The 17,928-nt window shown below is 39.7% G+C and overlaps 1 protein-coding gene across 1 annotated transcript in view; it reads right to left on the bottom strand.

The window, feature by feature from the left end:
- Positions 1 to 251: 251 nt before the first annotated feature.
- Positions 252 to 17,928, bottom strand: part of CENPC (centromere protein C) — a gene marked incomplete at its 5' end in the record, with an annotated part of 28,213 nt that continues 10,536 nt past the window's right edge. The window contains 8 exons of the mRNA XM_082281978.1: positions 252 to 304; positions 9,790 to 9,908; positions 11,352 to 11,442; positions 11,882 to 12,036; positions 12,316 to 12,414; positions 14,977 to 15,075; positions 15,889 to 15,993; positions 17,742 to 17,810. Of these exons, the coding sequence (XP_082138104.1) occupies positions 9,835 to 9,908; positions 11,352 to 11,442; positions 11,882 to 12,036; positions 12,316 to 12,414; positions 14,977 to 15,075; positions 15,889 to 15,993; positions 17,742 to 17,810 (692 nt within the window). The 3' untranslated portion in view covers positions 252 to 304; positions 9,790 to 9,834. The remainder of the gene's footprint in view (positions 305 to 9,789; positions 9,909 to 11,351; positions 11,443 to 11,881; positions 12,037 to 12,315; positions 12,415 to 14,976; positions 15,076 to 15,888; positions 15,994 to 17,741; positions 17,811 to 17,928) is intronic.

A 17,928-nucleotide genomic window follows, 5' to 3' on the forward strand; every position in this document is an offset into this window, starting at 1 on the left:
GCATTTTCAAAACCATATGGAATGCCAGGAAACTGATTCTAAAATTATTTAAAATTAAAGGAATCAAAACTGATTTCCATTACTTAATATTTATTGATACAAAAGATAACTCATAACAAACTATGTATTTACCATTTACATTGAAAAAAGATCTTTAAGATCAATGAAACAACATGCCCCTAAAACTGGGGTGTCAGATGAAAATGTTCAGCATTCTTTAGAACTCCTCTGCATTAGATGATCTTCGATTTGCAGGTAAAGTTATGGGGAAGAGGCGTCCAACAGCATGTCTCGTGCTTTTGTTCTGAATTATAAAAAAAACAGAAATTAGTTCAAATTAACACAGTTAAAAATAGGCCTATCAGTGCCATAATATTGGGGAGTTACTAGACAGTAAAGTGGAACAACTGCAGATTGTACTCAGAGCAGCAAGTACATCAGAGCATTCACCTACTCCAGTGGCAAATCAATAAAAACATTAGTATCATTTCAATTATGCTCAAAAGAGCACATTAGCCTAATTTAATTTAACTAATAGTGGTCTCTGACAAATGTGTTCATCTGTGCAAAATCTGGAGCTGTCAAAGCCACACCTGGTTGGGGCACTGACACTTGCTCTCCATGTATTTTCTTAAGCTATTTTGAATTTGAAATATATCTTGTGAAGAACCAAGAAGCCTCAGTAGTTAATGTGCATATGAGTTTCATGTTACTTTTATAAAGATCTTGGGCATATTTTAATTCACTTTAACTCACGTTTACACAAATGGTTCACAATCTCTGGTCCACAGTCCCAAAGGTCACACAAAGCTGCTGACAGTAGGGAAAGCAACCAAAAACTAAAATTCCTGCTGAGAGAATAATATCTGATGCAACTCCCCACATCAAGTGACAGCTGAGCACTGCTACTCCACATGTAGAGTTATATGGGAAAAGCAGACACTTGATAGCCTGGACCACGCAAGATGCCAAATTTTCAACTGGTTTAAAGCCCATGCACAGAATAAAGACTGCTGTTAAGACTTGCAGGTGAAAATAACAACCCACTATCCAAATATAGTAAAATTGTTTGGGGTATATGCAGAGAAAATTGTTACCTAATTCCCCCAAACTGAGCAGTGGACTTCTCATCAAACCCAGGTATGTGTCTGCCCTAGAGGGACTTCTCAGAGCCAAGACCAGAAAGGGGAGGTTAAAGCTGACCCTTGTGACTCAACTGAGTGTGCACATTTTGTCCTTTCCTGTGGAGAATGGGATGGCAGTGGCTGTTCACCAGTGGCTGGGGCTCTGGCACACCCCACACTCTGGTGGCAATACTGGTGGCCTACTCTGTAACATAGAAAAGACTGCTCTCAGCTTGAGGGGCACAGAAATAAGGGTCTTCCGAACAAAAGCATGAATTAAACTTATAGAAGAGCAGCTTCCATAGCACAGGTTGCAACTTCACAGGATGTCTGAGGTCAGAGGGGACTTCTGGAAGTAATTTGATCCAACACTGCTGCTCAAGCAGGACCACCAAGAGCCAGCTGCCCTGGATTCAGATAAGCTCTTTCCCCACAGATGAGCTTCTGCTTCCTGATCTCTTCTATACCTCTTGACCCCTCTGCAGCAACCACAGCAGTAAGAAGGAGGATGCCAAGTGTGTACACCAACACTCTGATGTGCTTTTCAAATACACACTCGCACCCATGGCACTAAGTATGGTAAAATGGAGATGATGGGATCCGAACTTTGTGGACAGAACTGTTCCACATGGAAGGGTATCTCAGATGTGCTTGGCCCAGTCTCAGCTCCATCTCCAAGAGAAATGCATGAAGCTGATCCTGAGGGGCCACCCAACCTTTACAGCTCTTTCAGTCTAGACTCTTTAGACACCACAGAAACATTAAAGACCAAGAAGATTACTTTCTCCTGGCATTTACCAGAAAAGTCAAGCAGCAACAGGGTGTGAGAGGGCACATGAGAGACCCACATCCACATGTGTAGCAGTGGGCATGTGCTGCCATGCTACACCTCTGTGCCAAAACCAACTGGTGCCAGGCAGCATTCCCACTGGCAAGAGGAATGAAGATGTAAGAGGCAGGTGAATGCCTGGACTAGCCTGCCAATACAAAATCAAGGTATGGCATGGTGCCTAAGTGATGGCAGATGCATGTCAACATTGTGCCAAGACAAAGGAAGTCTCCAGCAGGCTGAATTAGTGCTCTAAGAGGAGCAAAAAGCACAATGCTACGATGCCCCAGGGTAGGTCTGGCCATGGGGAATGGTCCTAGGATGGATTCTTCCAGCACTGCAGAGCCAGCCTCAACAGATGGATGAGGTTCAAGGGCAACCAAGTGGGCCTGAAGCAGTCTCCATTCTGCTTCTGCAGCCAGGAAAAACAGCAGATGATGATAAAAACAAACACCTTGCCAGTGACATCCTAAACCAACCTTCTTGGGATTAAAACTACATAAAAGTCTTTCAAAGAACAGAGGCCAAAGAAAGCTTTGCATCACTTCTCTGAAAGTTAAAATTGGGAGCTTTGCCAGGCCCTGTACAAAACTTGCAGGAGAGGTAGCAAAGGAACCTTCAGGCACAAGAACACCTCTGAAATAATTCAAACACCTGGAACTGAGTTAAAAAATTATTCAATCCTTACAAGTGGCAAAAAAGACAGAAAAGAAACCTTTGGTAAGGAAAATGCATCCAAATAGGGCAGGAAATTAGTTTAGGCAGAAAGACAAAAAATGAAGGAGCAGATTGAAACTTGACGGAGCAGCTGAGCTGAAACAGCAGCAGGTGAATGCCTCATCCTGCAGCCTGTTCCAAGAGAAAGATTGCACCTTGGACAGATACTTCAAGAAGACAACTGCCAACTTGCATAGAAGGACACAGTGCATCACAGTGGCATCAGAATGTTCACATGGAATTTCATGAAGAAAAGGAAATTACTATCAACATTTTTAAAAATAGTTGAGGAGACCTCACCACTAATTTTTGAAATAATTCAAGTTCCAGATAAGGGGGGGGGGGGGGGGAAGTGAACACTTATGCAAATTTTTAGCCCATGCTAAATTAAATAAATTAAGAGAAGTTTTGATGATTAGCATCACAGTTCAATGGAAATGGGCAAGGAGGGATGCAGGAAGTCTGGGGCATGTACCTCATCTACAAGCCTCAGCATCTCACCAGAGATTAGCTTTGCTAGCTGAAAAAGTCCTTGAGAAGAAAATTTAAAATATTTTCAGTAAAAACAATACTAGTGTTGTAGGTTCCTCCTGGGTTTTTTTCCACCACAAGTATGTCATGCAGCATGAGTGCAGGACTGTGGTGGGCTGACCCTGGCTGGATGCCAGGTGCCCACCAAAGCTGCTCTATCTCTCTCCTCCCTCAGCTGGACAGAGGAGAGAAAATGTAAGGAAAGGCTCCCGGGTTGAGATAAGGACAGGGGGAGATCACTCACCCATTACCGTCACAGGCTGCAGGGGAATCTCCGCTCCAGTGCCTGGAGGACCTCGTCCCTGCTCCTTCTGCACTGACCTGGGTGTGGGTAGGGCTGTTTCTCTCACATACTCTTCTCTTCTCTGTCCATAATTACTTCAGCACAGTAACCTTTTTTCCTTCTTAAATGGAAGAGTTACCACCAGCTCTGGTAGGCTCAGCCTTGGCCAGTGGTGGGTTGGCACTGGAGCTGTCTGGCATTGGCTCTGCCAGACACAGGGAAGCTGCTACTGGCTTCCCACAGAAGCCATGCCAGTAACCACCCCCCACAAGTATCAAAACCTGGCCACACAAACCCAATACAAGGACGTAAGCAACAGAAGCCATTTCATGACAAGGTAATGATTTCTGTGAACTTCAGTGGGGTGAGCAACTGAATGAAGCTATTTTAAATTCTGGTAGTTCACTCAGTGTAATTCGTTTGAAAGCTTAAACAGAATGCTAACATGGACTCAGTGTGCCACAAAATGAAGAGGGAAATAAAGCAAACACTTAAGTTAGTTTGTCTTTAAAACGCAATGGGGCTTTTTCACTATCTAAAATACTGTTCAAGTCTGGAAGCTGTGTTCTAATTTATAGCTGCAGCAAGCTCTCTGCCTTACCTGTGAATTACCTTACGAGTGCACAGTACAGCTTAGTTGCTCATCAGGCAAATGTCTGCTTCTACTGCTAAGAAAATCAGCCATAATAAAAGGCAGACAGCATGTGCTGGATGCAAAAAGGCCTCTGCAATTATCACTTAATTGTCCTTCATGGGCCAGTACTGGGAGTCTCATACTTTCCCCTTAAGGTTGCTCCCTTCTTCAGCACTTTTTTAAACTGTCTACTTAATTAGTCTTCCTTTCTGAGCTTAATTGTGAATTTGTTTTGATTAATTAGCCTCAGAGCTCACTTGGCACTAACTGAAATACAGGAGAAGCACTCAGTTTCTTCAGTGTATAGGCTACTGCATCCTAGGGGAGCCCCCTCTTTGTCAGCAATAAAATTTCAAGTTCAGATAGTGTTTGAAAAAAACTTTTTTGTAATTAACTTTCAATTCTTGTAATTACCCCCACTGTACTACAACATGAAAGTGTTGCTAACATAAAGAAAGGGTAAAATTCATTAAATTCAGGCCTCTTCTTCAGTGGATTATACATCATGCTCATTAGCTGAACCCTATAGTTTTAGATAAGATGACATAATGCTGTTAAATGCAAGTGATCAGATCACTACTAGAATCCCAAACCACGAGTGTGGGTTACCACCAGAGACAGCTGTGTCCTTGTGGCACCAACACCAGAAAACCTTTCCCATACCAATCTTTTCAAAGTTGCTTAGCTTCACTGAAAACACTTCGCATAACCTAGACCAGTCAGTCTGCAACACGCTTGAGCACTAATACAGAGCCCTTCATTATGTTTACACCTCTCATATCACTCCCTTCCTCTCGCTCTTTACGGCACGTTGACTCCAGAAGACACCCTCACAGCATTACCATGCATCTGCCATCTTGATCAATTCTCATTTCAGACACTGTTACTGAAAACACAGGAAAAGGCAGCTTTAAACACCATCACAGTGAAAAAATTTAATAAGCTAAATGAAATGATGTGTGTTAACAGCTATCATACCCCTTAATAAACTTCCTAAATATTTGTTAGGAGTACTGGAATTCTTCAGTTTTCAAATTTAGAAGTCCTTACCTACCTGAAAAGAGAAGTTAAAAATCTTATTCCAGACATTAATATTTTTTTCTGTGAACATTTTTAGACTTGTATCTTAACTCAACAGTCAGAATGACAAACACTTTGCTTCTTCCAGGTCCTTGTTTCAATCACTGTGCTCCAAACAGGACTGCAGAAGGAATGCAAAGTACCTGTGGTTTTACAACCTTTTGTGTTGCACTTTCACTTGGGCACAGAAGTTTAAATGAAGCAGATCAGAACAGGAGCTTTGTGAGTGGGTTTAAAAACATAGAGCAGCTCTGCAGCCAAACCTTTTAACATATTTGTTTCCTAATAATCTGCAGCCGACTGTTTTGACAGGTGATCAACCATGTTTGCATCTTAGAAGTGGACCACAGGAATCACTTTGGTTGTCAAATCCTAACTGAAGCTCATCTATGCAACCCAAAAAGTTTGCCTTTGAGATCTCTTCTGACTATATCTGTGAACATCTGTGAAGTGACAAGATATTCTGCCAAGGAAATGTACCAGTTTGGAAAAACTAGGATATTCAGTTACAACAGCTGTCAATACCATTAAAGAGGCATGGTCCGTGCTCTTCAGTTAGATGTATCACCTGCAATTAATCACCACTTAAAGTAAATCCTGTATTGCAAAAGACATCATGCAGAGTCTATACATCAGTAGAAATCCAAGAAATATTCCTTCATGCTGAAATGCCTTTTCAGCTGTTATGAGGAAATGGCTCTTTAGGTTTATTGCATTCCCCAAATGTTAATTTAAAATCATCTGCAGATAACCAATTTAGTTGTGCACTTGAAAAACAGAAGAAGCTGTATATGTGCCGCAACAGTCTGTTTTATAGGTCCTGTTTATTTTTTGTGTAATTACTCAGCTCACAATCTTCTATTTTATGTTTACAGAGTCGTACAAATATGGATGTGCATACACATCTGACTGTTCTGCCATCATTCTTCTGCTAATTTAAACCACAAAAAGCTTTGTTAGTAAAACAGGAACAGCTTTCTAACCAAATGAAACTATGAAAAGATAGATTTGCAGAAGAACCTACTAACCTGTAATTTTTTTGAAGGGAGTCAAAGCCTTCAAAACTCTGACTTTTTACTGTGGCAGGACTTCTCAGTTAAGCCTCTTAAAACAAGCCCCTGGATGTCACCACAGTACCTACTATAGAACACATGAACCTATCAACATGAAGCTGAAATATGTGACTTGGCTTTTGTTTCCAGCTCTCTCAATTACTGTTGACAGAAAGCAATGAATTAATACACTGAAACAGGGATATCCACTAGGATATCAGTAGGTATCCTCTAGGAACAGTAAGTGCATCTCACAGACAACAGAAAGGCCACGTCTCTTTCAAGACAAAGATCCCACACATCACTCCACAACAGGTAACACTGGTTAACCAACTTCAGCCTAGCTCCGCAAAAACCTGGCTAAAAACAACAGTAGCCAGAGGAAGTGAGATTACCCAGCAGAGCAGAAAATATGCTGGCAAAAAGAATCACACACATGCAGGAAGAACATTAACTTCTCACATTTCAGAAAAGGCTTATTTCTTTGCAATATCCTATTTGGCTTGATGTATACAAAAACGTAGGAAGGAGGAGCCAAAGCAAGACCAGGCAGAGGTGAAACATCAGCTGCTGCTTCTGACTTAACAACTGATTATTGATTGACACACTGCACAACTCAGCAGCCGTAGGAGTCCTGGCACTCAGAACATTCTCCTGCACCTCCTCAAACTATATTTAGGCTAATGACACAGCAGCAAATTTCTAACAAGTGCCAAGTTGAAGAAAAAAATTTGAAATGCAATCCAGACCAATGGTGAACAACCCAGGTCCTGCTATACACTAATGTTTTAAAGAACAATTTTGTGCAAGTGGCTGCAACAAGTACAACATCCATGTAACTGAATGAACTTAGCAATGTTCAGTAGTTACATCCTACTGTGAAGGGCAACTGATTTACATCTCCTTGCAAGAGAATTCAACTAAATTTATCTCCACCTGTAATACACTCTTCTTGACTTTCAAAAACCAGACCCTAATGAGCACAGAGGCCAGCAAAGGACCAACAGCTGTGCTTAAAGCCCCATCTACTGACAAATAATAGAATTGTTGCTAAACCACAGCAATATTCCAGAGAACATCCCTTGGCAAACCTGATATTGCTTCTTAAAAAAAAAGTAAACCACAAACATACTCAGATGTAGTCCAGCTAAAAAATGTTCTCTGCAAACTACACGGGACATTTCACCTAAGAAACTGACCTGCCAGAAAGCAGCAAAACCATCCAGCCTAAAAAGTGATGTACTTTACCAAATCCTCCCTGTTCTCTTGATGCTCCCAGACACAGAAATAGGAAAACACAAACAGCCATGCTGACCTTAGACCTGCACTTGGACATCTGCACCCTCCAGCCTGTGTCAGGAAAAGGTCTGCACACATTACTTCTGCTTAAGAAAGCATCCTGAAGGACTTAGTGCTCTTGACCCAAAAGAAAACCCCTCAAAACTTTGCTGCCAAGTTGCAGTACAGTGCAGTCGGGGAAGACGCATCAGTGCCTGGTATGACATGGGTAATGTTATCACTTCTCATCTCAGCCCACCAAAGGAAAACACATCCCTGGCAAGCAGCAGCCTGCTGAGCTCTGCCACGACATCCACCCACACTTTCCTTTAGGACAACGTGCTCTGTAGTCCATCCACATAAGTTACCTATGCTAACCCCCTTAAGTATCCATCCTTCTGCTACCCAATCTGCAGACAGGTAACACAGATAAGAGTTCACAGGGTATCTTTCTTCAGAACTCCCCGGCCATTAACACAACTGAAAAGTTTTCTTGTTCTGATTTTCAGCTGGAACCAATCTGCTGCTGGGATCAGAGACCATCACATCCATGGCCTGACTGCTGGGAGACCTGCTTGGGTTAGAAGCAGAGTCTTTGGTTTAATCCTAGCCCTGTACTCTTTTTCCAAGTGGCAAAATGCCAGATCTCTGTAGGCCTGAGGAATTGAAAGACAAAAACTAAACGTTTTAGTGGGTGGAATCCCCTCAAGCAGTGAGACAGCATGTGTGCCCATCTGGTAGCTGGTATGGCTCCAACACAGGAAGGACATTATTTGAATCTTGCTGACCTTGAAAAGACCAACCCAAGCCCAAAATTTAGAAAAGCTGCCAACATCAAATTTATATTGTAAACTATATGTAACTAATGTAACTAAATGACTTTTTTCTTTTTTAAAAACTCTTAAACTGCTTACAAGAGTTGGAGCTGGAAAAAAAGTCTTTCTGTGTAGTCTGAACTTTGACAGTAGTTCGTTTCAAGACAGAACTAAACAGCAATAGGCACATTCCTGTTTCATTTTCTCAGTTACACATGACTTAGCCATGAATGAAAAGACAGCGCACAACTTCTACCAGTATTTCCGCTGTCAGTCTACATATGCACTAACCATAGGAACTACTGCTTGAAAGAGAATGACAGTATTATCTCAAATTCCCCAATGCAAAGGATCTTTCACAGAGGCATGGTAATCTTGGTGTCCAAGCCCTTCACACACACAGGAAGTTAGCTGAAAGCCAATTCTTCTTTCCTACTTTAATGTATACTCTAGATTTAGCATAAAGATCATGGCCAAAACTGCTTACAAGGTTAGTGCTCAATCCTCAAGTCCTTGGAAGTTCACAATTCCAATTCAATTTTCCTTATCTCCTTCTCTTCGAGGATAGAAATGACCAGAGAGAGAAAGCAGAATACCACAGTAGCTGTAGTTTATCCTTATCTTCAGCGAGAAGAAACCTCGAAGAGCTTGGGAGACAAATGCTATGTATACCATCTGCTGTCTAGACTTGGCTTCTGGAGTATACAGTGTAATTACAGCTTTCCCAAAGGTCCTCATTATTATCCAGGAACACAGCAAGCAAATCAAAAGGAGGTATTAAAGTAATACATTTGGCAATGACCTATCACTCTTACACAAAATAAAGCTATCAACAATGTTCAGAGCTAATCAAGCCAGAGCTTCCACAAAAAAGACACAACTGATAAGCTCCTACTTAAGAGCTCCTATTTTCCTATTCAGATTGGAGGCACTAATCATCCAGCTGCCAGACAAGGAAGGAGCGCCTGTCATTAACATATAAGAAGGCGGCTGGACCCCAGCACAACAGCATTTCAGCAGCCCATCTCCTAGACAACAATTACTGGAATGCAAACAGCAGGTTCATCATTTAAACAGAGATTATTCTGAGCAGGTTGTACCAGGCAGTTGTTAAGACTATGCATCAGATGTTAGCTGAAGATGTCAACGTTTTTCAAGTGCTAAGCATCTTTAGGGAGATTAAGCATATTGATACAATTTGGAACAACAAATATACCCACACATTTCATACTTATAGTTTTCTGTCACTGGATGGCACAAGAACATTAACTGCTGCAGAGCAAGGCCCTTCAGTATGTCATTTCATTTTGACAGCCAATTACCAACATTCTTCTGGTTTTTGTCTCAACTCTTCGTACGTTGATTTCAGCTGCTCTGTATTAATTTGTAATGTTAGGATGGGCTGACTCGAACATTTTTGTATGTAAAAAGAACTTCAGAACATACAAAAAATTGACAAGTGTTTAGGCAAACTTCTCTGCAGAAAGTTCTTCACCTGTTTTTGAGTTGTGTGAAGAGAAGAACACTTTCTTCATTCAGAAGATTACGTATGTTATATCCATTTCCTACAAATAAAAACAGAGTAAGTTTTCCTTAGGAGCCACTAGGACTGAAGTCCTGTCTTGTCTTCAGCCAAGTATATTTTTATTTTATATATTTTAACAGAAGGAATATTAGCTCCTAATCTAGGATGCCACTCTTACAGGCAGGTCGGTGCATTTCAAAGAGACAACAAAGAACACAGCTAGTGTCATTTACTTCAATCTTTGCTTAGAAGATTTTTACTGAGAAGAATGTAACGGGTTTGAGCTCTCAGCTCTCAAAACCCACAATAAAACTTTAAGGTGACTGAATCTACTTTAATTTATTCCTACAGAAACTATCAATAAAAACTGCAATGGAAACTTACCTGCATATCTTCACTTGAGATTTGCACACTAACATGACCACAAAATAGCATTATCTAATAGGCCCTGGGCATCAGGAACGAGCAACCTCCTAACACTCATACACAGCCACACGATGAATTACAGGGATCACCTGCCACAAACACTGCATTGCCCATCCAGACATACTGAGAGCAGCCATCAGGAAGCAGGGAAGAATGAAGTGTAGATCCTTACGGTCATACAAAACTTTCAGTGTTCTATATAATCTGCTTTCCCAAAAAGCAAATGACAAAATTGTCTCTACAGACCCACTAAACATTTAAAACTAAAGCAAACACCAAAAAAATGCTTCAAAACATCAAGCATTAATTGAACAATGATTGTTCACTCAGGACATTGTGCTGAAAAGTTAACGGGGAAAAAAAGGGCTAATTCCTCATTTTCTAAGGATAAGCTTCTTCACAAGAAGCTGTACAAAAGGTCTCTACAGCTCCATGAACAGCCTGCTTTAACACTACTACAAAATCTCCTGACTAGTGTCTTAACCCACTGATGGACAGCTTCCCATATGGAATTCATGCCACTTTTATATCAGAAGGACAAAATCAAGTCTTTAAATTGTCAAAATAACATATGAAGGTACAACCTATTCAACAAGATATTTTAAACCTTCTATATACAAGCACAAAGCACAAAATATGGTGAACTGATCCAAATGGATTTTCATAATTTTACATAGGAAAAAAGCAGCAAGCATATGGTGACCAAAACAATTATATTAACTACCACTAACATTAAGCTGTCCGTGATGTTTCCTCAACATTACAGCTAGTGACAGAACCAGAATACCAAGATAAATTTACTCTTAGAACTTGGTAGTGTCACCACAACACTGAGGCCAACTCACATAAACAAGCGGTATATGTATCCCTGCATTCAACAATTAGGTCATCAACCCATGTCCAGTGTTGTGTCACATTCCATTCTTCATCACCCTGTACTTTCCCATTCTCTGTTCAATCTTCTCTCTTTCAGTCATTCTGTTTGGTTTTGATTCCTAGCATGCTAATTTAGTCTCATGCACCTCCCAACAAATGGGTTTCAGACCCATGTACTCACCTGCTGGAACATAGAAGCAGTCCCCTGCAGTCAGATAATACGATGTCTTATGTAACGTAACAATAACTTTGCCACGGATAATATGGAAAGCCTTAATGGAAGCCAAAGGTTCTAAGGTTAGCAGCACTTCCTTTGCAAACATTTAAGAAAGAAATACAAGAAAACACTTGCATACATATAACAAAGATAAAATCCCAAATAAGCTAGCAGAGCTGCAATCCCTTTTTTCCATACTGATGAAAAATAAGATGCTCAACTCAAAAGGCAGATGGGGTCCAGTTTTATTTTTTTGCTATTTCTATCTTGCCTGCAAGATCCAGAAAACAGGAGCACATGGACATACAGATTTAATACAAAGCAAGGCAGGGCAATGTGCATGCAAATTACCTCTAGCAAACGATTCATTAATGTTTGTTTGTATTGAGGAGAGTCAGGGGGACCTCTCAACTTCATGTGTTACTTCCAACCGCTCCAACAGATCTTCTGTTTACAAAGTCCATTTTACAAAAATTTCAAAAAAGCACACTTACTATTGTATCCATGTGGACAAACTGGTGTCCCTTTTCTTTAAATGGTTTCAGAATCAATCTACCAGTTGCAAAAAGAGATGTATTCAAAGTTTTGTATATTTCTACTGCTTCATCTTTGACGAAGTAAGTGTTACTGCTTGCAGTGTTGATACAATCTACAAAAAACGTCCAGGAGATTAACATTAATGCTATCACATAATTTGTCTTGTTACATGCTCAGTGCATATTCTTTCAGTGCAACACCTCCAAAATCTAGGCTCAGTATTTAGCTGAAAAAACAGGACATTTTTTGTGTCTTCCTCAGAACTTTCTCCAAAAGAACAATGAATATTTCAAAACCTCACCTTTTTATGCCCAATGTGGCATGAACATTTTGTTTTTCTTATCAGTCTACGTGATTCAGGAAGTCCCTTGGCCACATCCCTTCAACTCACCTAGATGTACTTCCTTATTTGTTACTGGGTCCAGTACAATGGTTGGCTTAGACGTATCAGCTAGGGTGTGGTCCAAACTTGCAGGTATCTCTCTTGTATCTGAGGATACAAAGAAACCAAAACAAAACCAGAAAAGTAATCAGTATAGATTTTAAAAAGTTAATCATTTAACCACAGCTTTTCCACAATTCTAATGTCACACATTAAGTACTTAAATTTTCTGTAGTAAGTGACTAAATAGACTGAATACTCTTTCTTCAAATAAAGAAAACCATTCATAACAATTTTTTGAAAATGTCTTTTACACACAGAAATAATTTCAATGAAAGAGATGAACAATCTCTAAATCCTAAGGAATTTCCTAGGATTTATCCAAGGAAATTATTTATCTTATGGTATTAACAACAGTATTTACTCAAAAGTAAACTCTGGTGTTTTGAGAGAAGTGTTTTGCTAGCAACAGATGCTGAGAGAATATGAAATACATGATGAAGTACGAAGAACAAGTGTTTTTGCTCTTACCCACTACTGATAGGCATCAGGACACTTAAGAGAGAAAGCATTCAAAAGATAAGCACATGTCCAATTTTCCTTTTCTCACGAAATAACATTACAGGAAGCTCACTGTAAGTTGTAAATCTGAGAACTATTTCTATAATAAAAAGGATTTTTCCAGAGAAAGCAATATCCAAAGAACTGATGACACCGCTATGCTTTCCAAAAAGAAAAGTGATGCTTTAGAATATTCACAGCAGAATAAATATCCCAAAGCTCTCTCGCAGAATTCTCTTAAGCAGACAATTTTAGCTCTACAGTGCACAGGAAATTTCTTTAAACACAGACCGAAGAAGCATGCTAAAGGCAAGCTATAGGATTTTGTAGGCACACATAGCAGCTTAAATACTCTTACATCAAGACAGTCAGGGGGAGGAAGAAAAGTTACTGTGTTTGAACAGCTTTGTTCCAACATAACCATCTCTCCATAAAAAGAAGCAGCAACAGGTGTAACTCTACAGCTATAAAAACAGAATTTTTATTGTATCAATAACATTTAAGAATTTGTGCTAGAAATTTTACTTGGCTGACAGGCCTTATATGCATCACTAAGACTCAAGGATGTGTCTCCAAGGATGAATGTCTGTCACAGAGGAAATCAATCACCTCTGGAAGACAGTTCAAAGGCAACCAATAGTTCTTGTAAGATACAGTATGAACAGTCAGTACCAGCTCAGGTCCTCATAGGCTGCAAATGATTCATATTACAATTTAAACTGTACTTAGATCAAAGACTGACCTAGACCAGGGTTCTGGGTCCCATCGGTGGCCCAAAACAGGTATTCCTTCCATTCCCAAAAATGCCATAATAATGTACTGATTGTTCAGTAGAATACTTTTCACCTCTAATCTGGAGCTCACTGGCTTTATTTAGAGCTATTAACAGTTAAGTCTCCTGTGAATATACCTGGTTCTTGCCTTGAAACTACATAAATATTTTTATGCACAATATTCAGGAAGCACACAGTGAGAATGACCACCTTATTTTGCTGAAGAACCCAGCTCTCACTGTCTTCCTTCCACACCTTCTAGTTCTTGTGTTTAAAAAGACAAGCAGAAAACCCCAACAAAAACATTTATCCCTATTTCCCTTCTCCATGTCATGATTTCAGAGGTGTTTTTAGACCTCCTCCTTAGAGACCTCCATAGTATTCTCTTCAGGACTACAGAAGTCCTTCTCTGTTTTTGATGAGCTTTCCCTAAACCTTCTCTAGTCCCACCACTTTCTTTTTGAGGTAAGGAATAAAATTTAAATGAAACACATATAAAATCAGAAATTGGTACCAACAGTGATTGTTTTCTTCCTTATTTCTCTGATGATTATTTCAGTCCTGGTTACTTTAGTGCTAGAACTGTATGGCACTTTCCATCCTTGTTAGCTCTTGTTTTATTAATTCTGTAACTTCACAGAGAAATGTTTCAGCTTCAAACAAAAGCTCTAGACAGTCCTCATAAAGAAAGGCTCTTTAGCATTACAACATCTTCCAGAGAGCACAGCAAAAATATTTTGGCTTTTGGACTTTGACTCTCTTTTCTGAGCACTATTTACATATTTATTATCTACTGGACAGAGAGTCTCTATTTGTTTAAACATAGATTTATTGCCCACTTTGAACTATTTTAAGCATTGTTCTTAAAGCTCTCCCTTCACCTACCATGTTGTGGGCTTGTATTTAACCTACAACAGCTTGAAACCCTACTAACACTCTCTGCTGCATTTTTAGATGTGTTACTACAGGTATCAGTAAAATGGCGGCAAGTTTTTATACCTTAACTGTGCACACTAGCATCACGATCTGAACACAAAGTAAGTACAGTTTAGTTTCTTCAGCCTCTGCTTTAAAGGCACAAAAGCACTTCGGGTATGTCCAGCATTTCTTCCTTTCTTACTCTGAGGAGCGAACAATTTTACAACACGAATGTACAGCATTGCTATAGATCCAGTAGGAGCAGGTTTTTCCACATCAGATCACATTACAAAATTATGTTATAAAATTATTTTCACCCGGAGAGAGAATTGAGTGTTTATGGGAGGAAAATCTTACAGCAATAGAGCATTTGATTAAAGAGACTAAGTATCCAAAGGAAAAAAGTCTGTGTTCATACTTGTTTTATCTCTTTTCTGCTTGGGGCGATCCTTCCTTCTTTTACTCTTCCTGGGAGATGGTGTTTCTGGATGCACTAATCCACTAATCACAAGCCCTCCTGAAACAAAAGGAAGTTAAACAAAGTTCACTAACTCATAGCAAATTTAAAAGAATGCAATCTTGACCAAGCATTTCAATTGAGAATACACTTCCTTGGTGCTGAACTTTTCAGATCACTTTAGAAAGCCAGAACAAACAAAAAAGCTTTTCAACATTAAGTATCTTGGAGTGCAATGCAACTTGAGACATTTTAAAAATAATTTCATCAAATTTCAGTCAAAGAACATTTCAGAAAACCATGACATGCAAGTAATTTTTAAGACAAAATATCACTTTTAGAGACACAAAGAAATACTATTTTTGAGTGAACCAATTAATTAGGAAAGGACTAAACTAGGCTGAATTGTCAGTAAAAAAAAATTCCTGAGAACAAGATTTATTTTCTCACTTAAGGTATTTAACACTGAGACTGAATACAATATTATAGTATCAGCTCTGGAAAACAATCCTCACACAAAGAGAAATGCTCCAATGAATGATCCAGTAGATTGTATCTCTTTCCAATATCATACATAATCTCTGGCATAAAAAACCCACGAGTACAGAGAAAGTGTTCTGTTCTTCCCTAAATAATGAAGGCAAGGCAAGGGTACTTAACATGCTCTGCTGACACTATTTTCAGCTGACACAGGAGTGTCAAAAGAGAAGATGACTGCATGGAGAGATGCCTAACTGGAGACCACAAATAATCTTTTTTTAAAAAGTTATCCAATAATAAGTGTCTCAAAGCTCTCACAGCACAAGATCAACTCACAGATTTCTCTTTTCTGCTCTATCAGAAGGAAGCAAATAAGTATTGTGGAACTCATACCTGAAGGCTGCATAGTATAGTTTATGCGCTCGCCTCTCCAGTATTCCAGAGGTCTTAGTCGTATCCTTTTTGTCCGACGAACATTAGGTGTGTTGGTAGGCATTACTAATTTGAATGATGAAGTCATTCACATCAAGTATGAAAGAAAAATTCAGAGACAGAAAATATTAAGTATCTTTTCCTCTTGTTCTGTACCACAAGAGGGTCAGCACTTCCCAGCTGATATTTTTATCACATTGCTATCATGACAAGAAAATAGGATTCAAGTATTGCCAAATGCCTTCTTTTGCATACATCAGTATTTCACTCTCCTTTTTTCTTAAACAATCATCACCCTGACTGGACATTAGATTTCATTCTATACATCTTAGTGAACCACAGACACACAGACATTAGGAGCTCAAGCTCAAGGACAGCAAACATGCTACAACTGTGAAGACAAAGCTCTAGACAAAGACTAAGAACCCTGCCTGAATCTGGGGGATTTCATTAGCAACTGTAAAGAGGCACTGCCTCCGTTATGGCAAGGGGAGGGTAACAGAGACTGCATAGGCACATCCTTCTCTTCCACATTAATACATTCTGTTTCCAGGGTCCAGAAGAGCAACACTTTTGCAAACAGAAACTCCACATATTTCCAAGATTTCCCAGATATTTATCTTCAGTTGTACTAATCACATCATCTCAACTTTCAAGTTGTGCAAGCTGCTATATATGAACACAGTGAGATATGATATTTCAGTGCTTGTAAGAGTAAAAGCCCCTTAAGATCTCAGAGAAAATTAATCAAGAATATTTAAATGTTAAAAATGGTAAATAGAAAACAGTTGCTAAAGCAGTTTTCGAAGTTAAACTAAAGTGTTGTGTATAAAAAAATAATGAAGCCAATAAAAAAACACCCACAATGTAAAACAGACAAGCATGGGACTACAACTGACTGCATTCCCATCGTTCCACCCTATCCAGACTCAGACCACCACAGAAGGCAGGTTATTTGCACTCTCAGTTTTACTGCGTAAAACCAATCCAAACTCTTACTGTTCTCACTGAACAGTAAGTTTGTCTTGACTCAGTTGTTCAGGAATATATTCAGTGCACGTAGCTGGGTGTGCAGCTGCAGTGCCAGCTAGAGATTGAGCTCTGGGTGGGAGCCTCAGGCAAGAGGTTGTGAACTGATGCTGACCCTTTGCACAACAAAGGGCACAGGGACCTGTGGCCCAGCCAGGTGACTGGACACTCAGAGACACAGCAGGGGCCGAGGACTCAGCTGAAGGACCAGCAGGACTCGAGACTGTCCGGCACACAGACTGTGAGGGTACAAAAGCCCAGATAGTCCTTTGCTCCAGTTTAAGCTGTTATTCTGTTACTACACCATAAAATTACTTAAAGGAACCAGAGGTCTGAGACTCTGCCATGGGAAATCCAGGGTCAAGCCAGCACGGAAACCTTGTCTGGCTGTGTAGGGAGTCAAGTGGGGCACCTGTCAGGGCACTGGAGCCACCGACTGCAAAGGGGATTCAGTCCCAGGACTTAAAGTCTCTGGTGGTGGGAGTGTGACTGCCAGAGGGGCTCCTTAAGTTTCCTTAACACTATACCATGAAAAACGGAAGTGTGGCAGATAAAAAGATAATTGTTGAATATGGCAATAAAAAAACACAAGAAGTTTTCAAAAATAACTTCAAAATTACAAGAAGGGCTATACATGAAGAAATAACAAATCCTATCTGTAAGTACTTACGAACAGATGAACCTATTTCTAGGTGTTTGCCTGTCTCCTTCAGCAATGTTTATATCAAGCTGAAAATGCATTTGCATTTACACACTTACATTATGATATTTTAAAATACTCTTACCTATTTTATGCCTTGCTATGTCGTCTGACAACAGGTGTCTTAATTTGTAATTCAAGTCTTCAGAATTATCTGAAAACACATTCAAAAACCCCACCACCAACAGCGTTTATTATTCCTGACTTTTCTTCAATATACCCACCAGAAGCAACCAAAAGTAACACAAACAGAAGTCACAAGGATAGTGCTT

The sequence above is a fragment of the Coloeus monedula genome, assembly GCF_965178545.1.
Source record: "Coloeus monedula genome assembly, chromosome: 5".
Lineage (NCBI taxonomy): Eukaryota > Metazoa > Chordata > Aves > Passeriformes > Corvidae > Coloeus > Coloeus monedula.